Genomic DNA, 16,355 nt, shown 5'->3' with positions numbered 1-16,355 from the left:
TTGGTCAGAGAGCGGGAGGAGGCGGACCGTCCCTCCCCGATAGGCCGGGGGTTGCGAGGTGGGCGGGCCAGCTGGGTCGGCGGGGCCCGGTCCCCGGGGCGGGCCGGGCCGGGTTGGGTTGCGCGGCGCGGCGGTAGGGTCTGTCGCTGTGGGGAGGTAGGAAAATGGCGCTGACGCAGGGGACCAAGCGGAAAGTCTGCTATTACTACGACGGTGAGGGGTTACGGGGCACCGACAGTGGCGGCCACGGGGGTCGCCGGGCCGGGGGGGGGAGGGGCAGTCCCGGGGGGGGGGGCGTCGGGTGGGGCCTGAGGGGGGGGAGGGGAGGCGGTATTGGGGGGGAGGGGGCTGAGGAGGGCAATGGGAGGTGCTGGGGGGTAATGGGGGTCACTGGGGGTGGGGGGTGAAGTGTTGGCTTGGGGAGGGTAATGGGGGTTCATTGGAGACAGGGGGGCTGCTGTGGGTGGGGCTGAGAGTAGTGGGGGGTCACTGGGAAATGTGGGGCTGGGTCTGCCCTGAGAGTGGTGGGAGGGATAATGGGGGTCACGGGAGGGGCTGGGGCGGCTGCACTGGGGGGGGCATGGAGCAATGGGGGTGTGGGAGTTGGAACGTGGGTGGGGCAGGATTATGTGGGGACTGCAGGGGGGCTGGGGGAATGGGGGACACTGGAGGGCATAGGAAGGATATGGGGGAGCTTAGCAGGGATATGGGGGAGCACTGGAGGGGAGAAAGGGAAGGGGGGGCAAGGTAGGGGAGTAGTACTGGGGGGAGATGGGGGTAGAATAGGATGGGGGGGTATGGAGGGCTAGGGACTTTGGAGGTGGGGAAAGGCTGTGAAGGGCCCAGGATGGGCAGAGGGGCACGAGGCTGAGAGAGGCTTTGGGAGCCATGCTGAGATGCTGAAGAAGGTTTCTGGGAGGATGGGGAGCGCTGGGGGAGGTGCTGGGGGACAGGACGGGTTGCAGGGAGATGAAGCCTCCTTGACCTGTGTTAAGAGGAAGAGGCGCTCCTGAAGCTCCCGCTGGGGTCAGTGGCGTTTCTGTCAAGCAAGGGACAAACCTGAAGGTGTTGGGAGCCAGACCGACTGTAGTTGTTTGTGGGGAGTTCCTGTATCTGGGAGCATTGTTTAATTCTGGCTCTGAACTTGGCTGCATTGCAGACTGTTGGGTTTTGGTTTTGTCTTTTATTTTTCTATTATGAGACTGGGGACGCACTGTTTTGGGGCTACATGATCATCCCGTTGGAGTAGGGAAGTAACAGGGTGTTAGAGCTGGCCAAATCCCAAGCTGGGTATCTTGTGCGGCTTCCCTGCTTCTACCCCAGAGTCTGTGGGAGAAATCACAGTCACAATCCCCTGCGCTTTGCCACTGCCTCCCCTTCGGTGGGGCGACTTGGTGCCTCGGCGATGGGCGAGCTCACTTTTAATAGAGTCTGTGGTCGCTCTCTGTGAAAGGTATTGTGCAATTCTCTGTTTCATTGTGGTTTTTAGTCTGTGAAATCAAATAAAAATTTTTACTCCCCGCTTCTTCCTGGGAAGTGGATGTGCTCAGTGTTCAAGCAGTAAAGTGGACTCTTTTAAACTGCTGTATGTGTCAGGCATAGAGCGAGGGCTTTTATTTCTCAAGAAAAGTAAATCCAAGCAGTAGGTTTGCAACTTCTAATGACAGTCCTGCGGGGTCTCTGACTCAGAAGGTGCCTTCAAGAAGGCAGGGCAAGGAGGAGTCTGGATTAGAGCTCTGGGTGCAGCAAAACTGAGCCAAATTTCACCACACAACTTATCTCTCTGCAACACCCATCATATCAAAATATACAAGAGGATGCTGGAGCCCTGGGCCCTGAAATGCCTAGTTTAAACTTTGAGAGAGCTTGCAGGAAGTGCCAGAATGCCACACATGCACTCACGACCTGGATGTTGGAAAAAAATGGTCTCTGTGTCCAAATTTATCCCTGTCTTTGGAATATAACATGTTCACAAAGCAGCTTGTCAGGTTTTGAACAAGCTATACTCTTTAAAGGTACCTGGTGATGTCTTAAATATGGAATAACCAGTCATTTTGTTTGAAAATGCTAAGCAGAGATGCTATCCTTATAGTCTTTATTGCATGGTAGCTACATGAATTTAGCGTTGTACCCTCTTGTCTATAGCTGTCCTCCCTGATTTACTCTGTGGTGAGGTTTTAGTGCCTTGTTTCCCCCTCCTCTTTTACGAGCAGCTGGCAAACCACCACAGCGTGTCCTAGGGTGCAAGTGTGCCTTTATTGTCTAGGAAGGCATAATCTGCTGTTGTGGAAGGCCAGTTTGTTTGGGTCTTTTATTTTCCATGCAAGGAGGTTACAGCAGTGCAATCTAGTGCAGTAATTTTCTGAAGGGAGGTTTCTGGGTGCTGTTTCAGATGGCAAGGAAGATGGTCTCTTCCTTGAGCCAGAAGTTTCAGATGGCAGGAGGGCATCCTGTGCTGGAGGAGGAACCTGAGCTGCAGGGGAGGGTCTAGGTGGGATGGAGAGGATGGGGAAAAGGTAATTGGGTATTGTAAGGGTCCTTCATGGAAATCCTGAGGGGTGCTGAGGGTATATGTGAGGGTTTGAGCTTGAACAGTCACTTCTCCTTTATTAGCTCCCTATGTGGGTGCTTGCTTAACCCTAGCAGACAGGAAGAGGTATATGTTAAGTTCACACACTCTTAATCGGCCCTGACATCCACGACCAAACTCATCTGCTGCTCTGTAGGACTTGTGGTGGAATGCGTTTGGCCGAGTGAACATGAACAGGCTCTGGAAATCAGGGTTTGCCCAGGGCATTTCACTGACGGCCTGAGGTGAAGATGATTTTTTTCAAAGCTTCATGTAGTTCTGTGCTTGAATTTCTGGGTAAGGTCTTGAGCATCTCTTACTGAGTTCCCCAAAGCTTGATTTAACCTGATTTTACTACAGAGATAGTTGCCCCAGTAAAATACATTTGCGCAAAGGGCGCCCCATTTCACCGTTGCACCACAAACAGATAAACTCCAGCAGCAGAATTGTTTGGGTGTGGGATTTGCACCGTTTGCATCTACTTTGACTGAAAATAGGGCCATGTCCAGAAGAGGAAGAACTAGAGCTGTGTGCTGTGAGGAAGTAGCAGTTTCTCCTGAATGTAAAGGTTGGTGATGAAATATTAATACTCCTAGCTGAGTCACCAGCCAGACTGGATTGGGTCTCCTGCTTCCTAAACTGATCAGGAGTTGTACAACTACATGAACAACTTAGTCTGGTTTCCCATGAAAATGAGTCTTGTGTGATACTGCTGCTGCGTGTGGCTGTCTGCACGTTTCCTGCTCTTGGCAACTTGTGAGTCTGTGCCTCTCACAGCCAAATCAGGCAGGAGGCAGGAATCTGAAAGTTAAATTTCTGTAAGTTTCATGAAAATAAGTGCCCTGGGAGAAGAGGGGAAAAAAACCACCAGTCAGCAGTGCCTACTGTGGGAGAGTGTAGCTTGAGCTCAGCTTTTGCTAGGTAGGAGAAAATCCACATGGGGAGATGACCTGTGGGATATATTTGCAGGAATGTAACTTCATTAACTCTGATGTCCATAGGGTAGCTTGTCAGATGCATCTGCATGGAGGTGCAGTTGGTAAGGACTGGGATTCTTGTGAAGGGTTTCAAGCAATAATAAAGGGTGAAAATGATTGAGAAGCTGTAAAACTACAGCTGCGCTGGTGTTTGCTTATTGACAGAATTAGCTGCTTTGTACCTTCTTTCTATTAGGTAAATAGTAAGAAACTGAGGCAAAGAGGCTACGTGCTCCATCTGATGAGTCATTGTCTGAGCCAGGATTAAACTTGCATGCCTCTTGGTGTGCGGGTTTCTGCTCAGAGTGCGTTTGCATTTCTCAGTGAAAACGGCGAGCTCTGTAAATGTGAGATACCATAGTGAACCTGAACTGCCCAGAGAGGACACTGGAGAGCTGTCTTGAGAGCTTTGCTGAGTGAGGACATGCAGATGCGGTGCCCAAAGCTGCTCCTGCCCAAGAAAACTGGAGCTCTGTCCTCTTAATTTGTGCAGTGTGGTGTTAGTTGCTCAGAATCTACCTGGATTGGCATCCCCAGAACTGGTGTTAAAAAATCTCTTGTCTGGTCATACCCTAAATTCCAAATGTCTGTCTTATTTGAGTCTAGGATAAACTTTTCTGAATCCATGGAGATACCTGTGCACAGAAGATGGGAGACCCTGTCCCCTGTGAACAGATGCACTGTTGAAGGAGAAACAAAATGACAGATAACCTGATGGCTCTTGTGCCTCGCAGTGATTCTGTTTGAAGGAATTCATAGTTTTCCCTGCTCTAACACAATCCTTTCTGCTCCCAGGTGATGTTGGAAACTACTATTATGGCCAAGGACATCCAATGAAACCCCACAGGATCCGGATGACCCACAACCTACTGCTGAACTATGGCCTCTACAGGAAGATGGAGATATATGTAAGTGTAGGTCATGAGGAGAAATATATATGAAAGATCTCGGTTTACTTGTCAGGTTTTAATTTTGATGCTTCAGACTTGTAAGTTCTCTGTTGACTAGCCAAAAATGAAAGGAGGGGGGGGAAAAAAAAACCCAGGCGTCCTGATGTTTTTCTGCTTTCTTCTGATTGCTTGTAGCGAGGTTGTCTTTGCTTCAGATAAGCTTTGGAGACTGGAAAATTGCTTTTCTCCTTGTAAATTAAATATTTTATTTGTCGTGTAATACATTCCAGTCTCCATTAGTGGCATTCTTGCCTTTGAAAATAAGTTTCTCTTGTTTAATGCTGATGTTTTGAGTTGTTTTCCGTTCCTGGGGGTAAATGCAAGTTTGGAAATGGGAACTGGGGAGAAAGATGTGTTTCAAAACAAGCCTTGCTCTCTTTTTGTCCTTGCAGCGCCCTCACAAGGCAAATGCAGAAGAAATGACCAAGTACCACAGTGATGACTACATAAAATTTCTGAGATCTATTCGCCCAGATAACATGTCTGAGTACAGCAAGCAAATGCAAAGATGTAAGCCATGCCTGTAGTGCTGTAGTTCTGCCAGCGTTAAAATTTGTGGTTCTGGGAATCCTAGGCCGGCTTTAGAGCTTTGTGATAAAAAGAGTAGGAAGAACCACAAGAAATTGTCTTTTTCCTGACTTTTTGATTTTTCTGGTAAATCAAGCATTTTAAAAATCGGTCCCTCTCTCAAGCCAGTATACCAGAAGAGCTGAGGAACACGTGTTGACCTGTCTGTCTTGTTTTGGTCTTGTGTTTTAATGGAAACTCTTCTAAACTGCCTTCCTGGCTCAGAGATGACTGAACTACTCTATTTATGAGCTGCATGTATTTTCTGTTTTTGCTTATCTCTAACTAGCGGTATTGAGGTGGGAAAAGGTGGTGTAATTTAAAACAAACAAACAAAAACCCCAACTCATCAGTTGTGTCCAAAGTCTCCAGTAACTCTGGAGGATTTTCAGGACCTTGGAAGTGGGGGAGGGTTATGATGCACGACGATACCTGTCCACTTTGTGTTAGAATGGTTTATTTTGTGAGCTAATCTCTTGTCCTAACCTTTCCAGTCCATGGAAGGGCTCCTTAATGGCAACTTTAATGTACAGAAACCTTTTTTTGGGTCTCTCTAACTCTGAGCTGATGTTCTTTGTCAATGGCTGCAGTGAACTACATTTCTAGCAGGTACAGACAAATGGGGGGGAAGGCTCAAGGTTCATTTAAACGGTATTTGGGTCTTGCACAGTGCAGTCCTTGAGAGCAGAAAAAAGTTGTTAGCCCATGGGGCTCATTTATGTGGAGTAAGTGTTATCTCCAGTTTAGAAGAAATATGGGTCTCGAGCCTGAAGTAGAGGCACTTAGAAATCCGCTATGAGCTGAAGGGGACAGATATTGAGGCACAAGCACGTAAGAGGAATGGGTAATATGGTTCAGGAGTAATACGCATTGAAAGACTTCTTACAGTAAATGATATGCCCTAATATACCAAATGACATATACCAAACTACATATTTACACAAACTGAACTGTTTACCCCTGAAGCAGATACGGCTCATAAACACCCACTCTGCTTTCTCTGGTAGTCAACATTTTCTGTACTGTACTTCCACAGAACTACTTTTATGTGAAGGAGGCAAAATAGGAAAATTGATCTTAAACATGTGGAGGACAGAGCTTTTCTTCCACAGGACCTGCAAAATGGTGGCCTCTGTAGCTAGAGAACTAACACAGGAGGCTCGGAACAGAGATTAGGGATATAGGAGGCAAGGTCACTGTTCCCAGGTACAGTGGCAGGCCTCTGTAGCCTTCTTGGTGCTTCATCTTTTCCTCTGAGGGAAGGAGAGCTGCTCTGATTTCCATAAGAACGTTTCCACCTTTAATGCTTGGTGCTCTCTGGTTGAATTCTCCGAGACACAAAGCTTTTCACCCACCTGTTGGAAGGAAGAAGGAGCATCTGTGCCTCTCACCTTCCAGCAGAGCTTCATGCCTATAGTCAAGCGATTGACCCCTGTTATTAATATCCCTCTCTAGTAGCTCTGGCTGCTTTGAATCTCCTGGTGCGAAAAAGCCAAATTGGCTTCTGTTTACACAGCAGCTCTTGTCTTTGCCAGGTATAGCAGAGGGATGCCCTCAAATACTGTCACTGCTGTCCACAAAGTTCTGAGGGTCAGTAAAGTAAAACAGTCCCTAATTTCATTCTGCTAATGTCGTGTTGCCTGCCTGAGGACTTGGGAGGATTACTCTGTCACCTAAAGAGCAAGAAGTTTAATTTTCTGTAATGGTAAGCGTGCAGAAATTGATGACTTAAATTCTCCTCGCTTAACAGGGAAAGCTTCCAACCACTTCTTTGAGTTAATTATTCAAACTCTGCCAGTTGCCATGTCCTGCTGAAACAATTTGAAAGTGGGAACAGTTGCTTCCTTCTGGGTCTCCTGATGGGTATTGTCCTTTTCAGGGATCCCTGTCCCGAACTGCGACCATTGAGACTCACTTATCACACAGTCTTTGTGGAGACTGTGCACTGATGAGTTTCTAATGCTACAAGAGCTGTGCTGTGTGTGCCTTTCTCATTAAGCACAGAAGTGAACGTTCTATAGATGTTAGAAAAAATGGGGTGGTTTTTGTTTGTTTGTAAAAGCAAAGCTTGCAAAATCTAGATTCAAGTCTGTTGTTACTGTTTTTATTTTTAATCATGAAACTACTTAGAGTAGAAATGTATCCAGGCCAAAACTACGGTACCACTGAGAACTTAAAAACTGAGTGTCTAAGGTGAAGTAAAAGGAATGTGCAAAGTGTAACAGAACAGATGTGGACATAAATGTCTCGTCCAGTACGTGCTGCTATCTACCATCTCCCCACTTTCTCCTGCAGTGCTGGCACTGTTTGCTTTCTCAAGTCCTCATCAGCAATACAGCAGGAAACAGGAGTAAAAATCTTTCCCACTTGCAATGGGGTTGTATAATGGAGCTCAGTGTCAGCTCTGTACAGGACTATTTCCCCCAGAAGGCATGGTGCCGGGGCAGCAGATCTGCAGCATGGTCCGGGTGCTGGCCCCCGTTTTGCACCGCCTGCGTCTGCCCCCAGTGACCAGCACGTGCTGCCGGAGCAGAGCAGAATACTGTAAATGTGCCGCCTCAGTGAGTGCCGCCTGAGTTGCTGCTGAGGATGTGTATCGGTATTACACAGCGCTCAGTGATAGCATCTCCTCTCTGCCCACTCATTTTTCCGACATGATTGACTGGTTTCTGGATCTCTCGTAATGCACCCCGGTAGATGGCGTGCAGCTCTTGCCGGAGCTCCTGGGACATGCTTTCCCATTTCCTTACAAGTCAGGAGCATCTGCCCGTACAGCAACAACTTTTTTTGCCTCATCAGGCAATCCTCAGGTTGATTACGTTAACGTTTTATTATTTGTTCGTAGTATTTTGTTGTTTAAAATGTTTGAGCGCTTATCTGGTTAGCTTTTTAAATCAGAGTGGGGGTGTAAGCTTTGCCATTTATTTGTGGTTTTGTCTAACTCTCTTGTATTCTTTTCAAGTTAATGTTGGGGAAGACTGCCCTGTGTTTGATGGGTTGTTTGAGTTTTGTCAGCTCTCTGCTGGAGGCTCAGTTGGTAAGCTCACAAGTTGTATGTTCTTTTCTTTTCCTCCTAAGCAGATGTATGTAATGTAGTTCTGTCTAGGAAATAAATTGCTGTAGGTGGTGGTGGGGAAGCCCTGTGAACCTATTTCTGATTTCCTTAATAATTAGACCCAGGTTTCTTTGTATGTGAGAGTTCAAGGCCTGCACGTTGACAGATTCCTCTACATTTGTTAAGCATATCTTCACTAGTCTGAGGTACTTCGCTGAACATGGGAAAGACTCTGTAAGTGGTGTAACAACATTGCCAGAGACAGAGTTAAAACAAAACTTGCAGCAGCACCAGGTGTTTAATGAAAAAAATCAACATGAGATTCACAGGAGAAAAAAAAAAGTTGTAAAAACTTTGCTCTGGGCAGGCATAACCTGGAAAGGAAAAATAAGGGTTATTTTTTCTGTTGTTTTTAACAAAAAAGCCACTGACAGGAGGCAAAATAGAACCTGAAAGGTGTCAGTAAGCTCCCTGAAAGCTGAAACATTTAAAATGCTTTCACTATTTTCAGACACTTTGTTGCAGAAATAGACAGGAACACAGTTCCACAATACCGTGCATAGGCGTTAAAGCTCTGTGGCTGCTACTCCCACAACGACATCTAGAAGTCCCTATTTCCTGTAACACAGTTCAGCAGTATTTACGAGTACTGACTGCAGCATTTTTTGAAGTGGCTATGCTCTCTGGTCCCACGGCAGTAGATTCCACAGAATATATTGTTTGTTTTGATCCTGGGAGAGTTGGAAAATTTGCAGAAAGTTTATGAAGGGGCTGGGGGAAGAGAACTTCCTTTGCCTAAATGCATATTCAGTGAATGACCTAAATATAGGCTGGATAAAACCTTTCATTGAAATCTTTTGTTCAGGGCACTGAGAAATCTAGACTGTCTTCAGCTGTGACCCCAGCTAGAATGCTGTGGACTTGTTTCTGCAGATTTCATGCTCTGAGGCAAAAGTAAGAAGCAATCAAAACTGTGCAGGCAAAACAGAGGCTGCATTTCCCTTCCCTTGCCTTTTGTTAGTTTATTGATACATCCAGTGTTAAACCCTTGGGCTTGTGCTTTGTGAAGTACCCAAACGCACATGTTAACAATGATGTGATCGTAAGGGACCGGTACTTCACCCCTTAGTCTCTGCCATGGAGCCTTTGCTCTCGTGCTCACGTTTTGTAATTCTTCTCCCAACAGCCAGTGCTGTGAAGCTGAACAAGCAACAGACAGATATTGCTGTGAATTGGGCGGGAGGCCTTCACCACGCTAAGAAGTCAGAGGCTTCTGGCTTCTGTTATGTCAACGATATCGTCTTAGCTATCTTGGAACTCCTAAAGTACGGGCAGTACTATTTACCCCTTTTGTTTGTCCGTTCTGCTGCATGTCCTCTGGGTTCTTAGCACTTTCTTCCCGGCCTTCTCTTTTTGTTGCTTTTTTTAAGTGGTGTTTTCCTGGGAGGGCTTAATCAGCTCTCTTTTGGGATGCGGTACCCTCTCTTCCAAAGGGATACGTCTAACAGTGGCACTGTGCAGGAGGCAGAAGGCTTGGAGCATTGTGCCGTTGCTCTTAGGCCCTTCTCTCTACCATCCACCGTGGAAAAGGGGCCACAGCTGTAATTCGTGACAGTTTTTGGCTCAAGGCACACCTCAGTGAGAGGCTTGGACATAAAAATGCAGTCTGTTGGCTGAATCTGAATAAACTGAGTTGAGTCTGCCTTCAAAGATCAGTTGCAGCAGCAAAAGCCACTTTATTTTCCTCTGTGGTTCTGTTCCAGTGCTGACCAAGGCACATGTCTGTTCCCTGCAGCTCTTTTGCTTGTAGACTCTGGAGAGAGCTGCCTGGTAGCTGTGCAGCCTGGGGATTGGCACCAAGCTCCTTGCTCTTCTTCCAGTTGCTCTGCTGGTGAAGGCAGTTTCTGCTCTGAAGAAATGCAGTATTTTGACTTCTTTCTGATCCTAGGTATCACCAGAGAGTGCTGTATATTGACATTGATATTCACCATGGAGATGGTGTGGAGGAAGCCTTTTATACCACAGATCGTGTCATGACCGTGTCCTTTCATAAGTATGGAGAATACTTCCCAGGAACGGGGGACCTACGGGTGAGAATGAAGGCTTAGCAGAAAAATTACCCTGAGATTTGGTCTCTTCCATCTGTTTGCTGTCGTACTAGTTTAAATAAAATCTCTGCTCTCCTGGGTTTTCCTGCTCTCAAAGTGGCATCCTTCTGAGGGCAAAGGTGTAGATGTGAGACAGCTGGCTCGGTTCTTGGAGTGAGTGCTTTGTTCCTGTGATAATGGCCTGTATAGTAATAAAACCAAGGCTTTGATATCAGTCTCTTAGCAGCCGTCTGGTGGGATTATGCTCAGAAGAGTGACCCTGAAGGTGGTGTGTTGGTCATCTGTAGCTACTTGCAAATTAAGCTTGGTCACACAAGCTTTTGGGTGAAAGTTTATGCGGGAGTACTTCTCTCTGTGTTGGTTTATCTTGTTGGCATTTCCTCCTGTGAGTCAGTTCTGCATGTTAATAAATCGTGGTGTTAACTGTGGCACTCTTTCAGGTTGGATACAGGTGTGGTTCACTTTGTGACTTCTGACATTGGCAGAATGCTGTTCTCGGGGGTGAAAGGTTCTTTACCTGTGCTTTTTACTGGAATTGTTTTTCTGAGCTAAACTCTCTTGTCTTCCACTTGTGAGTTGTATTTTTTTCACCCCTGCCCAGAGTTTGGCACTTGTGATGTGAACTCGTGCGCAGCTGCAGCATTCTTTCCTGGTACAGCCACTCTGCAGCATAAATGAAATATAATTATTTTTTATAGAACACTTGGGTACGAGAGAGATAATGGAAATGTGAAAATGTATGTATTCTTTTAAATTAAAAATAGATTCCTCCAGTTACTAGACTGCACAGTCAGCCCAAACTGGTATTTTGGGCTGTGCATCTCTGCAGCGTACAGGTTTGGAACTAGAATTTTGGCTTCCAGTTTTATTGCTGTGTAAGAGAGTGGCTTTTGCCAGTGAAATGAGAGCCTATGTGCTCGCAGCAACATGAAAGTGGTGGCAGGAGTAGATTTTTTCTTCTCTGAGCGCTGAGGGCCAAGTGCACCCACTTATGCCAAATAAGCTGCTGTTGGAGTCAGCTGACTCTTGCCGCCTTCTGCCGGGACAGTATTTGTCCGTGAGAGCCTAGGCTTACGTTTGGATTGCACTGATGGAATCCCAGACTTCCCTTCCTGATTTGGGGCACAGTTTGTATGTTGCATTTGGTTCTCTGGTGACTTGTGGTGTCTCCTGTCTTTTACTCTAATAGGATATTGGTGCAGGCAAAGGCAAGTACTACGCTGTCAACTATCCCCTCCGGGACGGAATTGATGATGAGTCCTACGAAGCAATATTCAAGCCAGTGAGTGAAGACATCTTTGCTGAGTGATTCTTTGTGGACCATACTTTGTCACTGGGTGGCTCATGAAGCTGTTCTTTGGGGAGATTGGTTCAGTCTTTTGTGATAAGATTCTTCAGGGGCTGTATTCCTCCCTTACAATTGCAGCCTGTTTTCAGTAAGCTTCTCTTTGTAAGAGCCTCAGTGTTACCAATACAGGGGAGTCAGCAGCTGTGGGAACACTAGGGATGTCTTCATGTCACTTGCCGATATGGACATGACTGTGTTGCTGTGACACTGTCCTGCAGAGTGTGTGTAACAACGGGTTTCTTGTTTAGGTGATATCTAAAGTGATGGAGACGTTCCAGCCTAGCGCAGTTGTCTTGCAGTGCGGGTCAGATTCTCTGTCAGGGGACAGGCTGGGTTGTTTTAATCTGACCATCAAAGGTAAGAGGACCATGCAGTGCCTGTGCTGAACTGGCATAACTGATATTAGATTTCATTAAAAAGTTTGTTGCTTTTATGCCATGAGGCTATGACCTTTTCCCCCACTGCTTTTGCTGCAGGTCACGCCAAGTGTGTGGAGTTTGTAAAAAGTTTCAATTTGCCTATGCTGATGCTGGGAGGAGGTGGCTATACGATCCGCAACGTGGCTAGATGCTGGACCTACGAGACTGCTGTGGCTTTGGACACTGAAATTCCCAATGGTAATTCTCCCCAGGAGCCTTTGAAGCAAGACTAAGGGACAATGGTGCTCTAGTAACAGAGCTCAGGGAAATAGGGAGAGGCAGCAACGCTAAGATGTTTCACTAGCTTTTGATTATTACTGCGGAAGAGCTTTTGGATTCCCTGATTTGCAGTAGCTGTTCTTGTTTGCATTCAAGTCCTGTAGCTCTCCCCTGCAGCAAAAGGTACCCAGCAGCCTTGCCGTCTCACTGAAATGAGATGACCTTCTACTGAAATCTTTTGTGTGCACTGATAGTGTTTAACTGCCAAGTAAGTTTTGACTGCACCATTGCGAAGTTGTCTGTTTTATCTGAATTTGGGCTATGAGAGCTTCAGCTCCCACACCAAACTAAGGGCAGTTGTGCTTTTATGTAGCACTGAAGTGCAAGGTGGTGGTGGTATTTCATTACTGGTCCAGTGATAATTTGGTGTTTTTTCCTTTTTAACTTGCCTGCAGAACTTCCGTATAATGACTATTTTGAGTACTTTGGACCAGACTTTAAGCTCCACATCAGTCCCTCAAACATGACTAACCAGAATACCAATGAGTATCTCGAGAAGATCAAGTAAGTGTTTGTTCCTCTTTGCGAGACTGACACCTTCTACTGGGGGCTTCGCAGCCGTGGGTGGCATCTTGCTGACGGAGGTGTTCCCTTCCTGGCTCGCTCTAGGCAACGCCTCTTTGAGAATCTGCGCATGCTGCCTCATGCCCCTGGCGTCCAGATGCAGCCAATTCCCGAGGATGCTGTTCAGGAGGACAGTGGAGACGAAGAGGAGGAAGATCCTGAGAAACGCATTTCAAGTACGTGCTTGTCTCTGGCATAGTTGCATTGCCTGGCTGGGAAGCATACTGTTCAGAGCCTGTGGGTGCCAGAGCTGAACAGGATCAGTTACCTGGAGGAGCATGCAGGCTCTAAACTGAGTTACCGTAGTGAAGAGAGGAGGATCTATGATTTAGATACATCTCTGTTCTGGTGTCCTTCAGTTTGAATCCGTTCCCACCTTTCTGATCGATGTGGTAAGATAAAGCAGTGGTGCTAAGCACTGCAGGGCTGATGGATTTCTTTTCCCTTGGAGAAAAGGCACTTTTGCCAGATGATTTCCATAATGGGAGAACCTAGGCTTTAATGTGAGAATTTAAACAGTTCATGTAATGTAGGTGCTATGACAGAATACTTTCTGGGACACTGTCGGGTTTGATCCCAGAAGTTGTCTTCCACAGGGAAAATGCTAGTTTATATCCAGATTGGCTGATGGCCTTTAGATCTGGCAGACAGATTTTCTGTCTGTGTGAGGTTGGTTAACCTGCTTATGCTGTCAAGTCTAGACATCACACTGTACCTAATCCAAGTTGTACATGTGAGCGTGGATCTCAGGCATGAGCAGTTAGGAGTGATGAGTTAAAAGATACGGCGGGTAGAAAAATGAAGTGTTTTTATCGTGGCCTGATTCTGACTTAGGTAGGCTCGTGAGTTCATTCCAGTGTGTAGATGTACTTGGAGAAGTTAGTGCTTGGGGTCTCCTGACTTCTAAATCTGCTGAAACAGCCTCTTGTCCTCTTCCCGCTCAGTCCGCAATTCTGATAAGAGAATATCCTGTGATGAAGAATTCTCTGACTCTGAAGATGAAGGGGAAGGAGGGCGCAAAAATGTTGCTAACTTTAAGAAAGCCAAGCGTGTGAAAACAGAAGAGGAAAAGGAGGAAGAGGAGAAGAAAGGTAAGCATGAGAGCTAGGACTAGAAGCCCTCCCAGCTCTGTGGACTTTTGCCTGGCATGTACATTCCTACTGCACTACCGTGTGTCGTCTTTTTTTTTTCCTAGATGAGAAAGAAGAGGAAAAAGCAAAAGAGGAGAAAGCAGAACCCAAAGGGTGAGCCCCGACTCCTGGCCTGGAGATTAAGTGGCTGTGCCTGTGCTTCCTTGTGCATGTACCTATGCCCCCGCTGGGATGTTGCACAACTTGAGGGGTTGGAGGAGAGAGGTGGTGTTTGGATGGCTTTGTCGTGGGCGCTTCACGGGAAGGAGCTTGCATGTGCACAACAGCACACCTGATAAAGTGCTGTGGGAGCAGAGCCCTCCGTGAAAAAGGCTCAAAAATCCTGTGCCTTCATTAAGTAACATGTTGCAAGTTTTACGTGAAGAGAAGGGCCATATGAGGAGCATTGTTAAGGTCGCAGCTCTGGCTCGTTGCTAAAGCTTGGGCACAGCCCAAGTTGCTTGTTTAAACCAAATTCTTCACTGCTTGCTTCCACAGGGTGAAGGAAGAGACGAAATCCACCTAAGATGGCTGCAGCTGGACAGTACCTGTCAGTGCGTAGTTGTCGTAGGTTAGCTTCTCTGGTTGCCTCCCATTCCACAGGATTTATATTTTATATATGTTTCTGTATATATTTCTATATAAATATATAAATGACTTGAGAACTGTAAATTATTCCTTGCTGCACTCCGCTGGGAGCAGATAGGGAGGATTCTGCGGAGCAGACAGACCTGCACTGCCCAGATTTGGTGACTGGGAAGTTTCACTCTTGCCTTCCACTGCCTCCTTAGTGTGTCTTTAAAAAAGAATCACCTCCTTTCTTTACTCTCTCCTCTAAAATAACCACCCTTTAAAAAGAATAATTTAAGTAGAAGTAGTGTCTGCATTTCAGGTTAGGTGGAAAGATTGCCATGATATTTCTTTTTATTTTTATTTTTTCCTTTTTTTTTTTCCCTTTTTTTTTTTTTTTTGTGGGAGAATATGAGTTCCCAAATGAAGCCTGTGAGAGATTGACTATTCCTTTGGTCTTCAGTTTGATTCCACCGTGGCAAGTAACTGCAAGCTGGTGCCGCTTCTCAGGGTCAAATAGTGCAGTTCTTGAATAGAGTTGGCTACCTCCCTGCAGCAAACTTGCGGAAAGAGATGAAGCAGCTTAAAAGCAATCTGAAAAGCGCTTTAGTGAATCAGCCCAAGAGCCCTGCAGGTGCAGATCTGGAAAATGCAAAAGGAAAATCACCCTAATGTGGTGGTTAATGTTTTTCCAAGATCTTGCAGATCCAGTTAGTGTGGCAGCATTATGCATCTCGAGTAAGAAGGGATGAAATTTTTATACCTTTTTTTCTATACCTACACCCCTCTTTGGGGGAGGACGTGAGTTACTGCCCGTTTGGCCGCCTGCTTTGCTTTTCCTGCTTGTTCTGCCCTTGGCTACACGTGCCGTAATGTGCTTTTTCAGGACTGATCTGTGTTCTAGGCTGAAACCACTGCAGAAATTCCCAACTCGCCCGACGGCCAGACCGAACAGAGCCTGGCTGAATCCTCCTGTCGATGTGTGTCACCCACTGAAAAACTTCTCTGAAGTACAAATGTTTTCAAATGGAACCTCTCCTCTCTCTTGCTCTCAAGGCCAGTAAACACGGAGAACCTTTTTATCAGCCCTCTGAGGTGTTATCTTTGTAAGGGAACAGCAGATGGGGCTCTGTACGTTTTTATAACTACTCCTCTTCCTACTCCCACGCATTATCTCACACCCGAAAGTCTTTTGTGACCAGAACTGGCCTTTCTTTGCATCTCATTTTGTACAGCTGATCATTAGATGAGCTTTTGGTGAAACGCTTTGCAGAAGTTTTGCAGGCAGTTTTGACTCGCTGCTCTCCTTTCTCAGGGGGATTCCTCTGTCCATAAGGGGATCTGTACCTCCCACGGAGCGCTGCTGATGGTTTCAACTCTAATAATGCTGCTAACTTAACACAGGTTATTTTTAAAATCTTTTATTTTTTTAAATACTTCTTTTTCCCTTTTCCACCGTGAGTTTTTTAGTCTCTTTGAATCTGAGTGACATGTCACTCCTGCTCTTCAGTGTTTGTATGTGAAGCGAGAGAGAGATCAGTGTATCTTTGTGTCGGGGGGGGGGGAAATATTGTGGTTTTTTAAAGATGCTTTTATTTTGGATTTTGAGAATCTTTGTAATAAAACTCGTACATTTCTATGGTTGGTGTGAGTTTGTGCTGCTTTCTGCTGAGAGGAAACCCTTGGGTTAGAGTGGGAGTTCAGTTTGTTTTCAGAGCCATTGCTGGAAAACAGTGCAGTAGCTTGGTCGTGCTGTAACGTAGATCCCACCAACAAAAAAAGCTTTGGAAAGAAGGGTGAGGTGAGGCATGAATTCTGT

At 46.2% G+C, this 16,355-nt stretch overlaps 1 protein-coding gene across 1 annotated transcript; it reads left to right on the top strand.

Annotated features, from left to right (window-relative positions):
• The first annotated feature begins 65 nt into the window (after nucleotides 1-65).
• On the top strand, nucleotides 66-16,175 carry HDAC1 (histone deacetylase 1). Its single transcript, XM_064471571.1, has 14 exons — nucleotides 66-213; nucleotides 4,342-4,454; nucleotides 4,889-5,006; nucleotides 8,026-8,100; nucleotides 9,305-9,443; nucleotides 10,067-10,208; nucleotides 11,416-11,508; nucleotides 11,823-11,931; nucleotides 12,051-12,191; nucleotides 12,668-12,776; nucleotides 12,882-13,012; nucleotides 13,781-13,927; nucleotides 14,032-14,080; nucleotides 14,465-16,175. The coding sequence occupies exons 1-14, from the start codon at nucleotides 165-167 to the stop codon at nucleotides 14,490-14,492; spliced, it is 1,443 nt and encodes a 480-aa protein (XP_064327641.1). The 5' UTR covers nucleotides 66-164; the 3' UTR covers nucleotides 14,493-16,175.
• Nucleotides 16,176-16,355: the final 180 nt, after the last annotated feature.

This window comes from Phalacrocorax carbo, chromosome 22 (genome assembly GCF_963921805.1).
Source record: "Phalacrocorax carbo chromosome 22, bPhaCar2.1, whole genome shotgun sequence".
Taxonomy (NCBI): domain Eukaryota; kingdom Metazoa; phylum Chordata; class Aves; order Suliformes; family Phalacrocoracidae; genus Phalacrocorax; species Phalacrocorax carbo.
This window is presented reverse-complemented; position numbering and strand designations above follow the sequence as displayed.

What these genes read in the sequence shown, in the direction of transcription:
- HDAC1 (XM_064471571.1), top strand. Translation starts at nt 165, where the DNA reads ATGGCGCTGACGCAGGGGACCAAGCGGAAAGTCTGCTATTACTACGAC. An exon ending in ACGAAGCAATATTCAAGCCA is followed by an intron (nt 11,509 to 11,822) that starts GTGAGTGAAGAC and finishes TTTCTTGTTTAG; the next exon opens with GTGATATCTAAAGTGATGGA. An exon ending in GAGTATCTCGAGAAGATCAA is followed by an intron (nt 12,777 to 12,881) that starts GTAAGTGTTTGT and finishes GGCTCGCTCTAG; the next exon opens with GCAACGCCTCTTTGAGAATC.